This window comes from Meleagris gallopavo, chromosome Z (assembly GCF_000146605.3).
Source record: "Meleagris gallopavo isolate NT-WF06-2002-E0010 breed Aviagen turkey brand Nicholas breeding stock chromosome Z, Turkey_5.1, whole genome shotgun sequence".
Taxonomy (NCBI): Eukaryota; Metazoa; Chordata; class Aves; order Galliformes; family Phasianidae; genus Meleagris; species Meleagris gallopavo.
This window is the reverse complement of record NC_015041.2, coordinates 60,419,968-60,436,585: the sequence shown is the minus strand read 5'-3', so window position 1 is coordinate 60,436,585 and position 16,618 is coordinate 60,419,968. Positions and strand designations below refer to the sequence as shown.

The following is a 16,618-nucleotide window of genomic DNA, read 5'->3' as shown; positions in this document are numbered from 1 at the left end:
GAAGTTATAACAGACTTTCTAGTTGAAGCATCTCCTCTATCCAGACAAACCAGTGAATTGTAGTTGCTTTTTCAAATGAAACATGGTTCTTAGATAACTCAGTGCTATTCAGGGGTGTGGGACTGAGTGAGAATCAAAGCTGACTGATTACTAAGTAGAGGGCGTTCATCTAGGTGTAAACCCTGGATGGGCATTGGGAGAGAAGAGCCCCTTAAAATCTTAAAGGAAACATAAGCTGTTATTCTGGCGTGTTGCCATGTGTTGAATGTAATACTATTATTGATCAGTAGGGTTCCTGAGAAATGATGTGAATAGGCCATATTCTATTAGAAAACCCACAGGTTAATGACTGGCTTAATAGTGACAGGAAAAAGTTGATGACTTACTGATGTAAGACCAACTGTTGGTCTCATCTGTGTCAACATGACTGCTCAGCTGCTGTATACAGTGTGTCTTTGGTAATTGAAAAAATGTCTTGCTCTCATAAGGAGATATTGTTGTATTTCATTTCAGGATACCCTTGGGAATAGTACTGTGAAGAAATGCTTTCTTTCTGGACTAGAGAATCCTATGCTTTACACCTTGCGAGATGTTTTTATCTCAATGGATTGCTTTTGGGCTTTCCCAATTTCTCATACTGGTTGTCTCACACCTCTCTTAGACCTTTCTTCTCATCCAAATAGCATTTGCTGGTGATCTGTGTCCATCGTAAAGCTTGCATCTCTGTACTCAGCTTGTTGTTACATCTGCTTTTGTAATGATTAAATTATGTTCCGTTTTGAGGAAATTGGAAAGAAAAGAAGAGTGGATTAAAATGTATAACTGGGATTTAGAGATAGGTAAAATTCGGTTTCAATTCTTAGATTTCATGCTGATCCAGGGTTTCCCAGCAGGTGGTCCAGATTTTCTGTGCAGCTGGGTCTTTTGCTCTGCTATCCACTGGAAAGCTGGGTCTGCCAAATATGAGCTGTGCTGCAGCAGAGAAGTGCCAGGTGTCTGTGGTAGTTCTCCTACCTGACAGATCAACCACAGAATTTCATAATGTGGTCAAAGAGGAGTGAAAGTACAAAATCTTTCAGTAACCTATGCTTGTGAGCACAAGTTCATTATTATAATCAGTGAATTTTTTCTCCTTAGTGTCTAGCTTTAAAATTGATGAAAGTCCCATGTTTGAGATGACATAGCCAGAGTTCACACTCTGCAGTAACATGCTTGAGTGAAAATGGTAAAAATGCAAAGGGGAAGATTTTCCAGTGAGCAGCTGCAGGAAACTCCATCCATAAGTAGACTTCACCATTTTTACTCATTTAATTTTTTTTCTAGGGAAGGAAGGTTGTGTTTTTGTTTTTTGTTTTTTACTAGTATAGGTCCTTTGGTTTTTGTATACTATTATGCCTGTCAGTAGTCACTTCTAACATCTTACTTTAGGCTTGCTTGTAAAAGCACTGGATCTTCAGTGTTCCAGCAGAGCTGTTGATATGAACATATGAGGAGCTGTACTGGTCAGCATAGCTGTCCTTGTGTGGCAGTGTGGGGGATCCGTTGTCAAGAGTGTGTAGGAACTGATACTGCTGTGCTGAAATGTCCTAGACAATTAGTATCTTTGCATCTTAGTGTTCTGATGAGCCTAATGAGCCCAGTGAATCATCCTGGTCCCTCTGACCAGGATCTCCCACAGATTACCACTTTGTGGCCAGTTGTGGTTCTGATTGTCTCTGTTTTTCTGGATGAACAAACTTGCAGATTGGTCTGTTCATTCCCTCTGTGTTGGGCATGGAGTGGGCAAGTGTTCCATTACTAACCTGGAACTCTGGCACTGCGTTTAGCTGGCATTCTTCATAAGATGGAGACTAGAATAGCAAAACATCCTTTGATTAAAGTACTGAAAAGGCATTTCTGTGCTACCTATTGCAGCCCAAGTTGTAAAAGCAAAACCTGTTATTAGCCTTTTTACTAATTTAGGCACGTAGGTGAAGCAGTGTTTAACAGACCACTCTTGGGAACTGTTAAAATGCACTAAGTTGCTTTTATTTACAGAAGGAAGCCCATGTTGCTAGTTTGCTTTTGTCATAAACGTGTTAGTACAAGCTTTTACCACCAGCATAAACTCAGCATAGCACGTATGTGTTAATCTAACTTTCTTGCATATACTGGAAAACCAGCCTTAGAGGTTTATTTGGAGTGGGTCTGTCTTTAATTTGAATAGAGGCTGAAAGTAGACTTGATAAATGCATGTCAACACACTCTTCTGTTTCTGGCAGCCTTTTCCTGGCTAGTGACAGCTGAAACCAAGCTCACTGTTCTGCTTCATCATTCTATTGGAAATACATGAAGAGTTCTCGAATCATGGCATCTCATATATTGACCTAAGTGCAGGTTAAGATACTTGCCTTATACAGTCACCTCTGAGAATATTGCCCAAGCAGAAACAATATATCCTTTTTTTATTGTACTTGCCAAGAGTGCTTATATTCCTCATGTCTATCTTTTCCCAGTATACACCTGTCTGCTTTGCAAAATGTTTACCCACTTTGTGGATGTCTGGCTTTCTCTACTAAAACAAGCATTTTTAAAGAAATGGGTAGTATCTGTAAGACAAAGCATTGTAAGCTGAAAATACACTGGAAGCTATTGAATGTAAACATATATTGAAATCCTGAGTTCTAAAATGCTAAGATCCCAGAATACGTTAAGCAGAGGGTTTTAAATTTTAATCACATTTTCCTAACGTTCTTGCAGGCAGCATATGTTCCCTGCTTGCTCCCTAGACTATTAAGCAGCTAAGTGGTAAAAAAAAAAAAAAAAAGATGGAAGTACAGTATTTGAGGTATCAAAAGGTAGTAGCAGATGGTAAGAAACAGAGACATTCTATTTTAAAGACTTAATCTTTGCATTTTTTTGGCAACTTCATTGCTTAACCTGCTAGCTTTTACAGTTTCGGGCTGAAAGCTGTAAATCAATTCATCTTGATGCTGAGAGGAAATACTAAAGCAGTGAAAATACTTGGATTTCATATAATTTGAGGTTCCAGAAGCAGGTCTTTACTATTAGCAGCAATGGAAAATTCCAGGAAAACGGTTTTAAAGTTGGTTCCTGCAGAGCAAATGTGTTCTGTATGTTGTCATTAAATATTTAAAATCATACGTTCCAGCTGCTTCTTGACTTGCACTGTGTTAAATAGTTCTGATGTTGCAAACTCTGATGTTTATTGATAAAATGTTCACCTGTTGAAGTATCTGTGGAAGTAATACTTTAGCGCAGCTGTTGATTAAGCGTATGTATATTACATAAAAGGAATGAATCTGGAAGGATCAGGAAGTAATTGAACTGGCAAACTGACAGGGAAATGAGTCCGAACAAATAAAAACCAAATGTCCTGTACTCTATACAAGTTTCTTTTGCATGGGCATTAGTTCTCTTGTACCAATAATGTTTTGCGCATCCTTATTTTTCTCTAATACTGATCTGCAGTAGTCAGAGGAAAAAGTAGCCCCAAAGGAACAAGTTAAATCTTCAGTTGTATTAGGTGTTTGAACTTGTGATTCTTTTGATTTTTTTCCCACCTGATCAGAACTTCTGGTGCTTAGCAAATTTGTTAGAGGTAGTATTTAGTTATTGATCCTGATGTACTGATTTGTTTATATTCTTACTGTGGCTGATCTGTGTAAATGCCGGTATGTATGAATCAGGAGACAGGTATACCTCTTGCAGGTTTCCCTACATGGATGTTCCTGGATATGAAAAATACTTGAATACCTTGAAGAATTTAAAGGGAATTACACTGAAATTGGAGTAGTACTTACTAGTTAGAGCCTGCTGCTTTCTTAGAAGCATTCAGTATAGGCCATGACTGCTATGTCAAACTATTCCAAAAATTATTCCAAATGGCATTTATCAGCAGTGGCCTTGGCAGTAGACGTCAGTGCATCAAAAGAATGAACACTCTCATCATTACTACGAGTTCAGCAGCAAGCCTGTTTTTCCTAGTTATCTGCTGTTGATGCATTTGCTCATATCTTCTTTTTCAGCTGTTCAGACAATTTGCGTATTCCTCCTTTGTCATCTGCCCTTGCTTTCACATCTTACACTCTTGGAGTTTAACGTCTTGTACGTGCTAGCAGGAATCTGGTCACCTTTAGCTGATTCACTGTTTGCTAGAGCAGATCTTTAGGCTGTTAAGAGTTGAGATTGGAAGAATCTAGTGAGATTTAGACTTGGAGGAAAGTGTGGTTAAAGGAGTTGATATTCAAAAATCACTCCCAAGCCCAAGTCTGCTCTTCTGTGGTCCTGCCTTTTGCCCTACTCCATCCTTACAGTATTCTAAAATCCTCCAGCTGATGATCACTTTGGCCAAAATGTACTCAAGTTTTGCATCTCCAGCCAACTCTTTGTTGTTTGGAAGTACTGTGTCCAGCAGCGTATCCTCCTTTTGGCTTTGTGAGGAACTTGTCATCAATGCATATCTGAAAATCTGTGGTTTGCTTGCTCCCACCCTGTGGTATTCCTCATCAGATATTGGTGTGACTCAAGTTTTCTGGGGAGCAAGACCTACTGTTTCTTCCAGTTGTTCAGAGAAGGGTTTGTTTATATCTTCCTGGTCAGATTGTAGCAGTTGCATGCCAACGTCTCTCCTGTTGTTTCCTGCTAATCGTGACCCATCATCTCTCTGTGGACTTCTCACTCCCAAGGCATTGCTCCATGCATTCTTCCTATCTAACAGGAAGGACACACTCACCCATCTCTTGTCCTTCCTGGAGAGCCTGCATCCATGTTTGGTAATCCTGCTGTATGAGCTGTTAAAACATCTGTAACCTTGGTGAGATCCTAGCCTTGCAGCTGCATGTGGACATGTATTTCCTCCTAATTGCTCCCAGTGGTGAGTGTGTTCATGTACATGCGCTTAAGGTGCTCAGATACACTGATATCCTGGAAATTGATATCTAACCCACTGATGTGCCCTTGTCACTTATTTCTCGGGATCTGGTCCTTTGGAGCTGTTCCATTGTTTTAAAGGTTCCTCTTGTCTATGTCAGTCTGCATTTTGTCAACTTGTCACTTACCTGCATTTTATCTTCTTTACTTTGCATTTCTAATTTGAAGCTCTCAATAGCAGATTGGTCAGTCTTTACACATGTTTACTGTGCTCATGAAGAAGAAACCCATCCCTTTCTGGCAGTACTTGACTGTCAGGGAGTTCTGTGGCCAAAAGGTATATAAATCCCTTTTTGTTGACAGTAGTTGCTCAGCCTCTTCATAACCCGCAGTACCAACCTCTGCTTTTCAAGCGCTCTCCCCTTACTTGCAGAACTTGAGGCAACTCCTTGGACCACCAGCCTCTCAGAGCCTTGCGGTCCCTCATATTCTCCAGGTTTCTGGGATTGTTGGTGCCCATAAAGGGGGGTACAGTTTGAGAGCTCTATGTGCATCAGCAACATGCACAGATGTAAGCTTCCACAGAGCAGCAGTCTCCCTGAGTCAGATGATCAGTCAGCATATGGGAACCTTTATCTCCCACAGTTATTCCACACTCCCTGGTCTCCTAGTGTTGCTGCAGGGCTCCAGCTTCTGACAGCTCTGATCCTCATTAGGGCTTTCTCAAAAAACTTGATGCTGGGGTGGGGAGCCTAAACTGTAAGTAGAGAACTGAGCCTCCTGCCCGAAGTCACCAGCACTTAGGCCTCTCCTGAAGACAGTTCTTGTGCTGTAAAGGTGACTGGCTTCCTGGCTGCTCATTCTTTGAGAGGACATAACCTATAAGAAAATGATGATGCTTGTCATTCTTGGAATACCCATTGTGCCCTAACTGTGGGAATGTTTTGCAGCATGTTGTGTTGTGCAGCAAAATGCAAAATTAAAGTAGCTGAGAAAAGATAAAAGGTTAGGCAGAGACAGTTCTAGCATATGATACTGCTACATGTTCGTTCTGGAGATGGTGAGCAGGAAACCATCATCATGCTTCCAGACCTGTACTATTTCAACAGGTTCATTTGTGAGAACTGTGCTATCCATTCCACTATTGCTGGGTTGTGCTCATCAGCAGGGAGATCTGTCAGGTCAGTGTATGAGTAAGAAAGGTTGAATTTTCATTTTCTGCAATGCTGAACTTGAACTGCTGATCAAGCAGACCTTGTGCAATGGTTCTTTGGTTCTAGCCCACTTTAGTATGGCTGAGCAAGAGAAAAACAGATATTAAATAGTGCTTCACAGGTCAATGAACTAACCTAAGGTTGTTCTTTGAGAGGGCTTCTTATGCATCTTTCTCTTTTCATAACAACTGTCATTTCTGCTTGTGTTGTTTTACTCCATCTTACGTGTTGAATTAGAATGATTTGGACAGTGGGCAGCTGGATGGAGAGTCCAATTACTGCATTAGATTGTGTAGAAAATTGAGTTATTTAATCTGTCAAAAGCTATATAACCTACTTCTGAAATGAGGTCAAGACAGTCTGGGAAAACAGTAGCAACCCGATGTGTGTCCTAAGCAAGCTTTTGGGTATCTTCTGTTCATACAAACTTTTCCTGTTCGGAAGTAGTTTGCAAGGTTTATGTTCTGCAGCCCCTGTTCTAGAAGCTTAGAAAAATGCATGCTTAGAAAGCTGTTGAGTAATGTATTTACGTGAGTTCGAAGCTAGCAATTCTTCAGCAGATTTAATCTTGAGTAAACTATGAGTTGTTCTTGTTAATGTTTGTTTTTTTTTAAGTCTCTCAGCAGAGGAATATTTGGTCATTGGTAAGCTTTCTTCTTAACATATAAAGATAAGTCACTGTTTTTCTTCTTCCAGCCAACGCTCACTCCCTGGAATGCTAATTTTTCTCTAGAGGACATGAACAAATGCATATAGAAAACAAAACTTATCTGACAGCTTAATTCAAACTGGATAAAACAACTTGCAGTCTATCTCAATTGCAGAGAGAATGAAAAACAGACCAATAAAACTGAGATGTGCCAGTGATCCATGCAGTTATGCACCTTTCTTCATCTGCTTCTAAGTAGAACCTATCTGTTCCTGCTTCTACTGTCATCAAATTTTACTTGGAAAGTTCACTGTGTTCCATCAACAAATGGATTTTGCTCTGCCCCTTTATGTTCTCATGGTGCTGAATTCTGGGGAGTGCAGGGGTTCGTTTTGAAAACAGACAGGAACTCAGCTGTTTAGAAATACTTGTTTTAAGTGTTTTATTGTGCCTAAGCTGCTGCCCAAGCAGTCTGTCTCCACTCGGGTCTGGGTCCCCTCAAGGTATTTCTGCCAAATATAACATAGTTTTATTACTTAAAGAAGCTACTTGACAGCAACTTCGTGAATACCTTTTTCCTTAGTCGTTACGTTTTTGTACCTCTTGGGTATCCAATACTGTCTTTCAGCTGACTGCAGCAGAACTTCATTCTTTGTATGTTTTCTTGTCTCTGGTTCAGTTTACCTCTGTGCATTTGGGAATATTAAAGGTGTACATTTCTTGCACATAAAAGAGTAAGTAAGGGAAACCTCAATCTAGCAGAAGTTCTTGGAAATACAAGTGTTAGGCAAAATGGAGGTTGAATATACAGAAAGAAAAGAACTTGTTGACGCAGCTTGCAAGTTCTGGTTCTTGGCTTCACAGCTCTGTGGTGGTAGCAGATTTACCACGTGCAAAAAGTGTTACGGAACATGTATCAAACCGTTCAGCCCAGAATCACTTATTTGATGTAGCTGTGTCAGGAAATCTGCCATGCGTGTTGTAGCTGAATCCTGGTTCCTCTTCTGTTAGTTTGAATTTCAGTGCCATGCTTTCCCCCTCATTTTCATTTCTGTAGTTCTGCTCATCGTACTTGATTCTACAAATGCTCACCTGAAAATCGTCAGTATTTTGGGTATTATGGGTAATAAGCAGTGCAGTGACATAAGAGGTCTCTCCATTCCTGTCTTTCTGTGAAAGAGCTAATGTCAGTGACTTGGACTTGAACATGAAATCAAAAGTAGAAAGTTTTCAGAAACGCAGAGTTGTTTGCCTCTCTGAAAGGACTTGATAAACTTCTGATGTGCCTTGTGAAAAGCTCTTCTTTGCACAGGAATGCAATTGCTATTCAACATCTGTTACCTAATGCCTTGTTTGGAAGTTCATGAGATTTCATCGAGATTTAATGGAAGCACTGTATAGTATTTGAATAAATTACTTGTATGGTATTGCAAAACAACCATAATCAGCCATTTTGGTACTTTGGTGCTGATTGTGATAATTAGAGGCTTCTTACAGCAGGTTGCAGTCACTTAATGCCTTGAAACACTCCTGCTTGTTTATCTTACTCTAGCTAGTAGTTCATATCATCTTCCAGGAATAATCCTCGGTTCTCTTTTCATGGAGTACTCTCTAAGCTCTTAGTTAGCAAAAACTGATTGTAATAGAAACCTTATCAGTTCCCAGCTGCTGTGCAAAATCCACGAAATGAACTGTTTCAGTTTACAGTATATTGAAGAAGTTAAAACATGTAAAAGAAATTTTTGAAGGAAAGAAAAAATATAATAGAAAATAATATTTGTCAGTGTATGTTATAGGATGACAGAAGAGCTCTGTGAAATGCTGAGACAATCACAGAACATTTTGGGTTGGAAGGGACCTTTGAGATCACTTTGTTCCAACCCCCCTGCTGTAGGCAGGAACACCTCCCTCTAGACCAGGTTACTCATAGCCCCATCCAGGGAGGGGGCATCCACAGCCTCTCTGGGCAACCTGTTCCAGTGTCTCACAACCCTCAAAGTAAAGAATTGATTCCTAATAGCTAGTCTAAATCAACCCTCTTCCAGTTTAAAGCTATTTCCCCTTGTCCTTTCACTGCCTTCTGAAAAGTCCCTCCCTGTAGGCACCCTTCAGGTACTGAAAGACCCCTATAAGATCCCCACAAAGCCTTCTCTTCTCTAGGCTGGATAGCTCCAACTCCTCCAGCCTGTTCCTCAGAGGGAGGTTTGGTTTTGATTTGTCCAAAAAATTGATTTAGATTTAGTGCATATTTCTAGAATTTGAAAGAGGAGAGGAAACGGCATGTGTTCCAGTAAAGAGTGTTCTTCTATGAAGGATTGAAACAAACAGTGTGTAAACTGGGAACTTCTTTCATTCTTTGTGAAACTGGGCACTGACAGCTTTTCTGTTGAAATTGAACACCTCAGTTAAAATATTCAAAATGAGGAAAGACTGCTGTTATTCCCAGCGGCCTATGCTAGACACCAGAAAACAAGGACTTTGAAGACACACTTGTAGTTCTTGCGTGGCTTTCGTGTTAAAGAGGAAGGTAGTGCACCTCACAGGGTTCTGTGTTGGAGCATGTCTTGTGTTGGACAGATATAATTTTTGTAGGTCAACCGCATTCAGCAAGACAGCCTTTAATAAAGCCTCTCTGGAAGGTCATATGATAAAAACAGCATTGAGGATACTGCTTGTTCAGGTAATGGGGCAATCAGTCTTAATTTGCTTTTTGTCTTGCTTTCACCTTACACCAGGGTCTTGTAGTTCTTTGACCTATGTTTGAATGAGGTGGGAAGCATCTGAAAATAGATTCAAGGCTAGGCAAAAGGTAGATTTATGGAGTTAAATTTCAGTTGCACAGAGGCTGGATCCTGAATTATGGAGAAAGGGGTAAATCTGACTATTCCTTAAGAATCCTTTTGCCCTTACATTTGTACAAGATAAACCCCTAAGCGTTTTGTTCTGCCCTGTTCCACTAGTGTGGGTGCCCAATTGTGGTGTTTTTTGTAACAGATAAAACTTGTCAGGACTTCATTGGGAGATACTGAACCCTGTAACTGTGCATATTTATAAGAGTTGAATGTAATTGATTTTACGAAATTTCTATCTGGCAGACACTTTGAGGCAGCAAGTGAAACTTGGACCTGGGTGGGCTTTGAGGGCCTTTCCAGATCAGGCTGTTCCTTGTTGCGTTACCTCTTCTGCTGCACATTCTTATTGATGTGACTGTTTATATTTATCTTCTGGGTGACTGTATGTCATTTAATAGTGAGTTTTGTACATTTGGAGTGGACGGAGTTAGTACTCCAACATCTTCAGATCTGTAAGTGCTTCGTATTGTCTTTGCTTTGATATCTAAATTGTCAAAGACAATATCCCTGGTATTTTTGTTGTTAATGGTAGTTTTAGATCTTAAAGTATTTTTAGGTATTAATCCTCTTTAATCTTAAAATTGCTCAGAAAGAATACTTTTATACGAAAACTTGATATATATACCTAGCTTTTCTCCTTTATTAAGAATACTGCTTAAGTTACAGGTTACATTTATGCAGTCAACTTCTGATCTGTGTTGCATTCCCTTCTTACAGCTGTCATTGTGAAGTGTCTGTCTTAAAAAACACTTCAATATCTCAGAACAGTGTGGTTCGTTCTATTCCAAGTATTTTGGAAGTGTTCATATTTATTGCTTTATGTTCTTTTTAGGTTTCCTATGCGCGACCAAGTTCAGCTTCTATCAGAGATGCTAACTTGTATGTTAGTGGACTTCCCAAAACAATGACTCAGAAAGAACTGGAGCAACTCTTTTCCCAATATGGACGCATTATAACTTCTCGTATTTTAGTTGACCAAGTCACTGGTAAGTAGGCAGCTTTGTGTGCTCTCTTTCTTGGACTAGCAATTTGAAAAATATTTCACCTTTCAGTACAGTAGTCTTGTCTCTGAAATGTATAAAAGCTGTGTAAGGGCTAAAAAATGGAAATTTCTGCTGGAATTGTTCATAAATATGCATGGACAAAAATAGATTGTGGATTATCATGAGCCAGCTTGAGTCATTTCTACCAAGGTACAGGTTTGAAGCCTGTTTCATGTCTTGTAATAAATCTAGAGCTGCTATCATCTTCTTTTCAAACCTTCTATGTGAAAGTCGTCCCCATGCTCCTTATGAATTGCTACTAAACACTTTTTTAAAAAAATAATCTTATGCAGAAATGCACTACTGCTTCTTTGAGGCTCGAATTACAAAAGATGTAGACTGTTAATTGCTGTTAAGGCTGTCTTCATGGTTGCCTCAGTCATTTGAGACACTCTGAGGAGCATGAACATGGAGTTCTTCAGGAGCAGTTAAACTCTGCATTTAGCAATGCCTTAAAGAGCCACAGAATTTAGATTATTTAGATTGGAAAAGACACTAAAAATCTCAAAGTCTCGCTGTGAGCATAACAGTAGTAAGCCCACCACTAATCCATATGCTTGGGAACCACATTCACACACCTTATAAATGTCTTCAGAATGTGTTTTATATGTATAAATAAAAGTAAGCTTTAGTAGGTGAGTTACAGTCTAGGTTGTGTTTCTAAATAAGTAGATGAATGTCAATGACACTTGTGGTTACTCTCCAGATAAGGACAGTAACACATCTATGCTGTACTTTCATGCTGGCTTAAAGTTTTCAAATAACCTTACTTTGAAAATATTACACGTATGTGTATTGTCTGATGGTTGGCTGGCCTATAGTTGACTGCCCAGGCTTTTTTTTTTGTCAATTCTCTTAAATCTCAATATTGACGCTTTGAGTACAAAAAAGCACAAAAATGAATGTTAGATGCAAAGCACTGACTTGTAGAAGATGCAGATTTGCTGGACATATTTCTAATCTTTGTTCAACAGATAACTGCTTCCAGAGTCCTTTTGTCTATTATTGCACAGAAAAGGGGGGCCAATAAGTACATGTGAATTTCTAAAAATGTGTACTGTAATTCTAAGTACTCATACTCATCCTACTTGGAACACAGTGGTTCGCTGGCATGGATTGTTGTTTAGGGTTAAGCTTTTTTCGAAGTTGCTAAGAAGGAGAATGGAAGAGAGACTCAGAATGGTATGAATAATAAGGTTGTGGCAAAAACTGATGGATGAAAAATGCAAAGTTGAAACTGTGACACTTGCCTTGAGAGCTTTCTTATGCCTGTTCATTGTCACTTTTCATTTAAATTATCATTGATTATGAACAGAATATTTCTTCTAGTTAATGCCTTTCTAAAGTGAGGACAAACTTCAAACTTGTCGGCTTATTCATGAACAGAAATGTGAGAGGCTTCTAAGTGGATTCGGGAGTGTTAAACTGAGCACACAAGTAGTACTAGACATAGAATCTTTAACTGTGGTTGGTGCAAGTATTGAGACCTGAGTATGTTTATATTCAAGCAGCAGAATGAGGCTTTGAATTATTTCCCTAAGACTTTCTGTAAATACTTGCTGATCTCCCTGCCTGTTATCTTTGACTTGCCTATTCCCATGAAGAGTCTGTGGTCCAAAAAACTCAGTTGCCTTCAAAAACATCCCCAACAAAAACACGTTTGTGTGCTGAAAGGGAGTCTTTCACTTACAGAAATAAACTTGCCCTTTAATTCCTAGTACTGCAACCTAGAACACTCTGTGTTCTTCTACCATATTTTCTTCAAAGTGAACTTCAAGGCGTGCTGCAAGAGAGCATAAGGCGTTTCGCCTTTCTAGGGAGTAGAAGACTATATTTATGGGGGTTCTGTAAATCACTTAGATACTACAGAGTAGCACCAACTGAACAGAGGTTACAGTGCAAATGAGTTCTGCAATTCTGAGTTCACTTCCATTCCTCTAAAATGACTGTTTCAGCATGTACTTTGACTCAGCCTTCCATGGCTTCTTTCTAAGCAGCTTGCCTCATTTAATTCAAATAAACCAATGTAACCCAAAAAACAAGCACTGCAACACTTTTCTAAAAGTCTTATTTCTACCAGTGTAAGACCAATTCTAGTAAGCTAAAAATTCAGCAACTGTCTATAGCACTTAATGAGAGAATCAAATATTGTCAAATGTGCCTCTGAATTTATTAGTTTCCTTCACTGTATTGCAGGTATGTCAAGAGGCGTGGGGTTTATCCGATTTGACAAACGTATTGAGGCAGAAGAAGCTATCAAAGGCTTGAATGGCCAGAAGCCTCCAGCTGCCACAGAGCCCATTACTGTGAAGTTTGCTAACAATCCAAGCCAAAAAAACAATCAAGCCATCCTTTCCCAGCTGTACCATTCTCCAAACAGGAGGTATCCAGCACCTCTAGCTCAGCAGGCTCAACGTTTTAGGTAAGTCAGATACTTCTGTTTAACTGGAAAATGTATCTTCCCAGGGGCCTGTTGGTTTCCCTGCGCTCTTTGATTTCTCTTCTGTCCTCTTTCTGTCCTCTGTGATTTGTATGAAGGAAACCCATGGAGTTTCTGCAGCTGTGCTCCAAGAGTATAGCTGAAAGAGAAAAATGTGTTCCAACCTGCTGATGGCTGGAAAGCAGCTAGTAAACCTATTTAGATTAAAAACGAGATAACATTCTTTTTACTCTAGACAGTCACTAAAAAGTACAAATCACTTAAGGTTGCTTTTAATTTTGTGCTTTCTTCATTAATTTGAAAGTTGATTCAGTCAACAGTGAATATGGGTAATTAAATTTGTCTCTTAGCTATGTGATATGCCACAGCCATCCTTCACTTCCCCAACTCTTGTACTTCCTCCCCATTCTGTCTTTGGAATTTTATCCTGGCTTGTTGTCTGAGTGCATGCTAGTGTCTTCCCTTATTCCAAAATTCAGATATCTTCTGCACCTCCTTTTTGTGGATATGTGTTCTGATTGTGTGGTGTACAGTTCCCTATGATGATTCAGTGTATTCAAAAGAACAAATGGCGAGAGCAGGGTGAAGCAAGCAAAATGTATTATCTGCATTTGAGTGTCTTGCTGTTTTCAGTGACTTTGGGTTATTTTCAGCCCCCACTCCTGACCGTGTTACTGGGATGTGCTGTATGTTAGTACGCTCCAAGATGTGCTATTGGATTTTTCTAACAACAAAATCAGGTTGCCGTTTGCTTAGAAAGAAGAGAACATAGCAGCCTTGAGAAGCTCTGTTGGCCACCCTTTCTTTTAGGTCCCGGTGGTCAGAGCTCATGGACAGCGTTCTAGCAGAACTTCCAGACTGTTTCCAACTTGTCAGCCTTTCTACCACAAGTGCCCAGCAGCAGTGGAGGTCAGCACTGAGGGGAAGGATACCCAGTTGTGTTCAGTGTTTGGGGAATGTTTGAGTTGCTTCTTTGGGAAGAAGAATGATGTAATTGTAATATAATAGCCATCTTCTGCAACATTAGGCATTGAAACTTCAAATTTTTGGTTGTTTGCAATTCTTCTTTATAAAACAGTGCATTTTTGTGAATGCCAGTTTAAATTTATCTGGAAGTTTTTTGGTAAGATGTTAAGCGTGAAGTTGATGCTTGCAGCAACCATGAGGAGATGTTGCGGTTTGCTCCTCTTAAAAGTGTAATTGTAGCAAGTAGTATCAAGTGGGTATCAGGCCTGCAGCGGGTGGGAGGGGTGAGTTCTGTCCTTGCTGGGTGTTGAAGTAGAAGGTTGAGCTTACAGAGAACCAACTGGTCAGACAGTGAAAGTGGAATAGCAAACATTAGTTCTTTCTTTTTCTTCTATCTTCAGGCTTCTGTTTGCCAGAAGAGACAGCCTTGATAAATTTTACATGTTGGTAACTGTCGAGAGAGATCTTACATTTGGGATTTGCTTATGTACCATTGTTGCAGCATTTCAGGTGCTGGTATTGGTGCAGTTCAGATTGCAATGACAGCTCAGGTCTTCCATGTCTTTCACATGCAAAAAAAAAAAAAAGGAAAATCCTGGTTGTTGAAATTTCAGATGCTAGCAGGATGACCTGATGCAGTTGTACAGTCTGTAGTTAAGTTGATTGAGGCCTGAAAATGTACAAGCAGCATATACTTAGTAGTGAGGAACACAAAGGTCACCAAAATGCTTAACAGAAATGTTGGTCTGGGCTTTTGAAAGCAGCTTTACCTGTAGTTGTTCCTTGGATCCTGTAGGTTGTGTAGCTGAAAGCGTCCTTAAAAATCATCAGGTGAATTCCATTTTTCCCAAATCTCTTAATGCCATCCAGTAACTGATGAAAGCAGTTAGGTTGACATAGGTTACTGTACGAAGTCCTCAGCCCCTTGTGCAGCAAATACCTGTAGGTGGTGGTATTTCTGGAACTCATCTTTCTCTCACTTCCAGATCTTCAGTGAGAGTAGACTTATGTAATTCCGAAGCCTGCTGATTGTTGGCAGGCAGATTTCTTTTCCCCTTATGTTCTTCTAGGTCATTAGTGCCTTACTGTCTTGTCCATACATCCTTCAAACCCTGTTGACTGGAAAATCAAGATAGTCTGTAGTTTGACCCTCACTTATCTGCAAGAAAGACCAAATCATTTTTCATTTCCTTTTATTTTTTTGTTGCATGAATTATGCAGTTAGTCTTTGCTTTGGATTCCTTATACTACCAGTGGTTCTTAAATCTTAAAGTTCATTACTGGAGAAAAATAATGGTGAGGTACAGATCTGCAAGATAGCTGTAAGCTGAAAACCATCATGTAGGTCTTTATTTTCTTAATTTTGTGGCGTCCTGGAGGTAACGTTTCAGCAAAAGGTGTCCTCTTCACATCTAAGCTTTGCCAGGAAGAAACAAGAGCTGCTTTAGGGAATACATTTTTCTTGGAGAAGCAGATTGTATTTTGGTACTGAAGTTATTATAATAGGAGTAGAAGGTGCTGCTTACTTCAGATATTGGCTGGGTACCTCCAGAGTGTCTAGAAATGGGGAGAAAAGATGAAGGAAATAGGCTGCAAACTTTCTCCAGATTGTATTGTACATATAAGTATTCTGAAGGAGTTTAGTCTAGAAAAGAGTAAGAAAACAGTTTAAAAAAATTTTTTTTTGGAATGCATGTTCTAATACTTGCTGGTGTTCCAGAACCTTATTTTTCTCTAGATATTCATGTCAGCATACTGAGAGAAGTCTCAGTAAAGTCTTCATCAGAAACAAATTTGTAATCTGGAAGGTTTTGCTGAAGTGTACTTACTGCAACTTTATGCTGCTATTATGGTATTATTTTACTTACTGCACCACTATCATAAGTTTAGCCTTTCTGAACTGAATTAGTTGAGATTGTGGATGCTACATGAGAACATCTGTTTAGTATTACATTAACTGTGTAGTAAGGTGCTGCAACTTTTGTATTGGTGGTACTCAAGTTATTAATGAGCACCTGTAGAAACAGTGCGGAGGAGCTGGTAATAATGCACAATAATGGTAATAATGTACAAGATTTCCTCGAGACTTTTCCAGGCCTTTATATTAAGACAGTTTTGCTGACGATTTTTCAGGTTGGACAATCTGCTCAACATGGCTTATGGAGTAAAGAGGTAATAAAGAACCATTCCATTCATAATAGCCAATTAATTAAGAGAAAATATTTTGACCATTGTTACATTTTCAGTAAGACTTATTTCTGCTTGTTGAGACTTCAGCTGAAGTTGTTCATTTTGGTGCACTGTGCATGGAAGACAAACCTTTTGTTCCATATTCCAAGTGACTTAATCCTCTCTGGTGTCCTAGCATGCTTTTCTTTAATTCTTCTATTTCATCCAAACCAAACGCTGTTCCCACACTTGTGTATTGTCCTATGCATCGTATTTTGTATAGATGAAAAGAATGATAAAAATCCCAAATTACTATTCCAGCTGGTAAGTCCCAGCCATCTGTGAAAAGCCTTCTATCCTTTCCTGTTTTTGAAACTTTTTTGCTTTTGATTTTCTTAAAACAGCTGTTCTGT

At 39.4% G+C, this 16,618-nt stretch overlaps 1 protein-coding gene across 5 annotated transcripts in view; it reads left to right on the top strand.

The window, feature by feature from the left end:
* Positions 1-16,229, top strand: part of ELAVL2 (ELAV like RNA binding protein 2) — a 132,832-nt gene extending 116,603 nt beyond the window's left edge. For 3 of the 5 annotated variants that reach the window (XM_031557385.1, XM_031557384.1, XM_031557383.1), the window contains exons 4-6: positions 10,420-10,573; positions 12,827-13,052; positions 13,881-14,623. In XM_031557385.1, the coding sequence (XP_031413245.1) occupies positions 10,420-10,573; positions 12,827-13,052; positions 13,881-14,034 (534 nt within the window). In that variant the 3' untranslated portion in view covers positions 14,035-14,623. Of the gene's footprint in view, positions 1-10,419; positions 10,574-12,826; positions 13,053-13,880; positions 14,624-16,169 lie in introns of those variants that run through there. The other 2 variants (XM_031557387.1, XM_031557386.1) reach the window with 1 other exon arrangement.
* Positions 16,230-16,618: the final 389 nt, after the last annotated feature.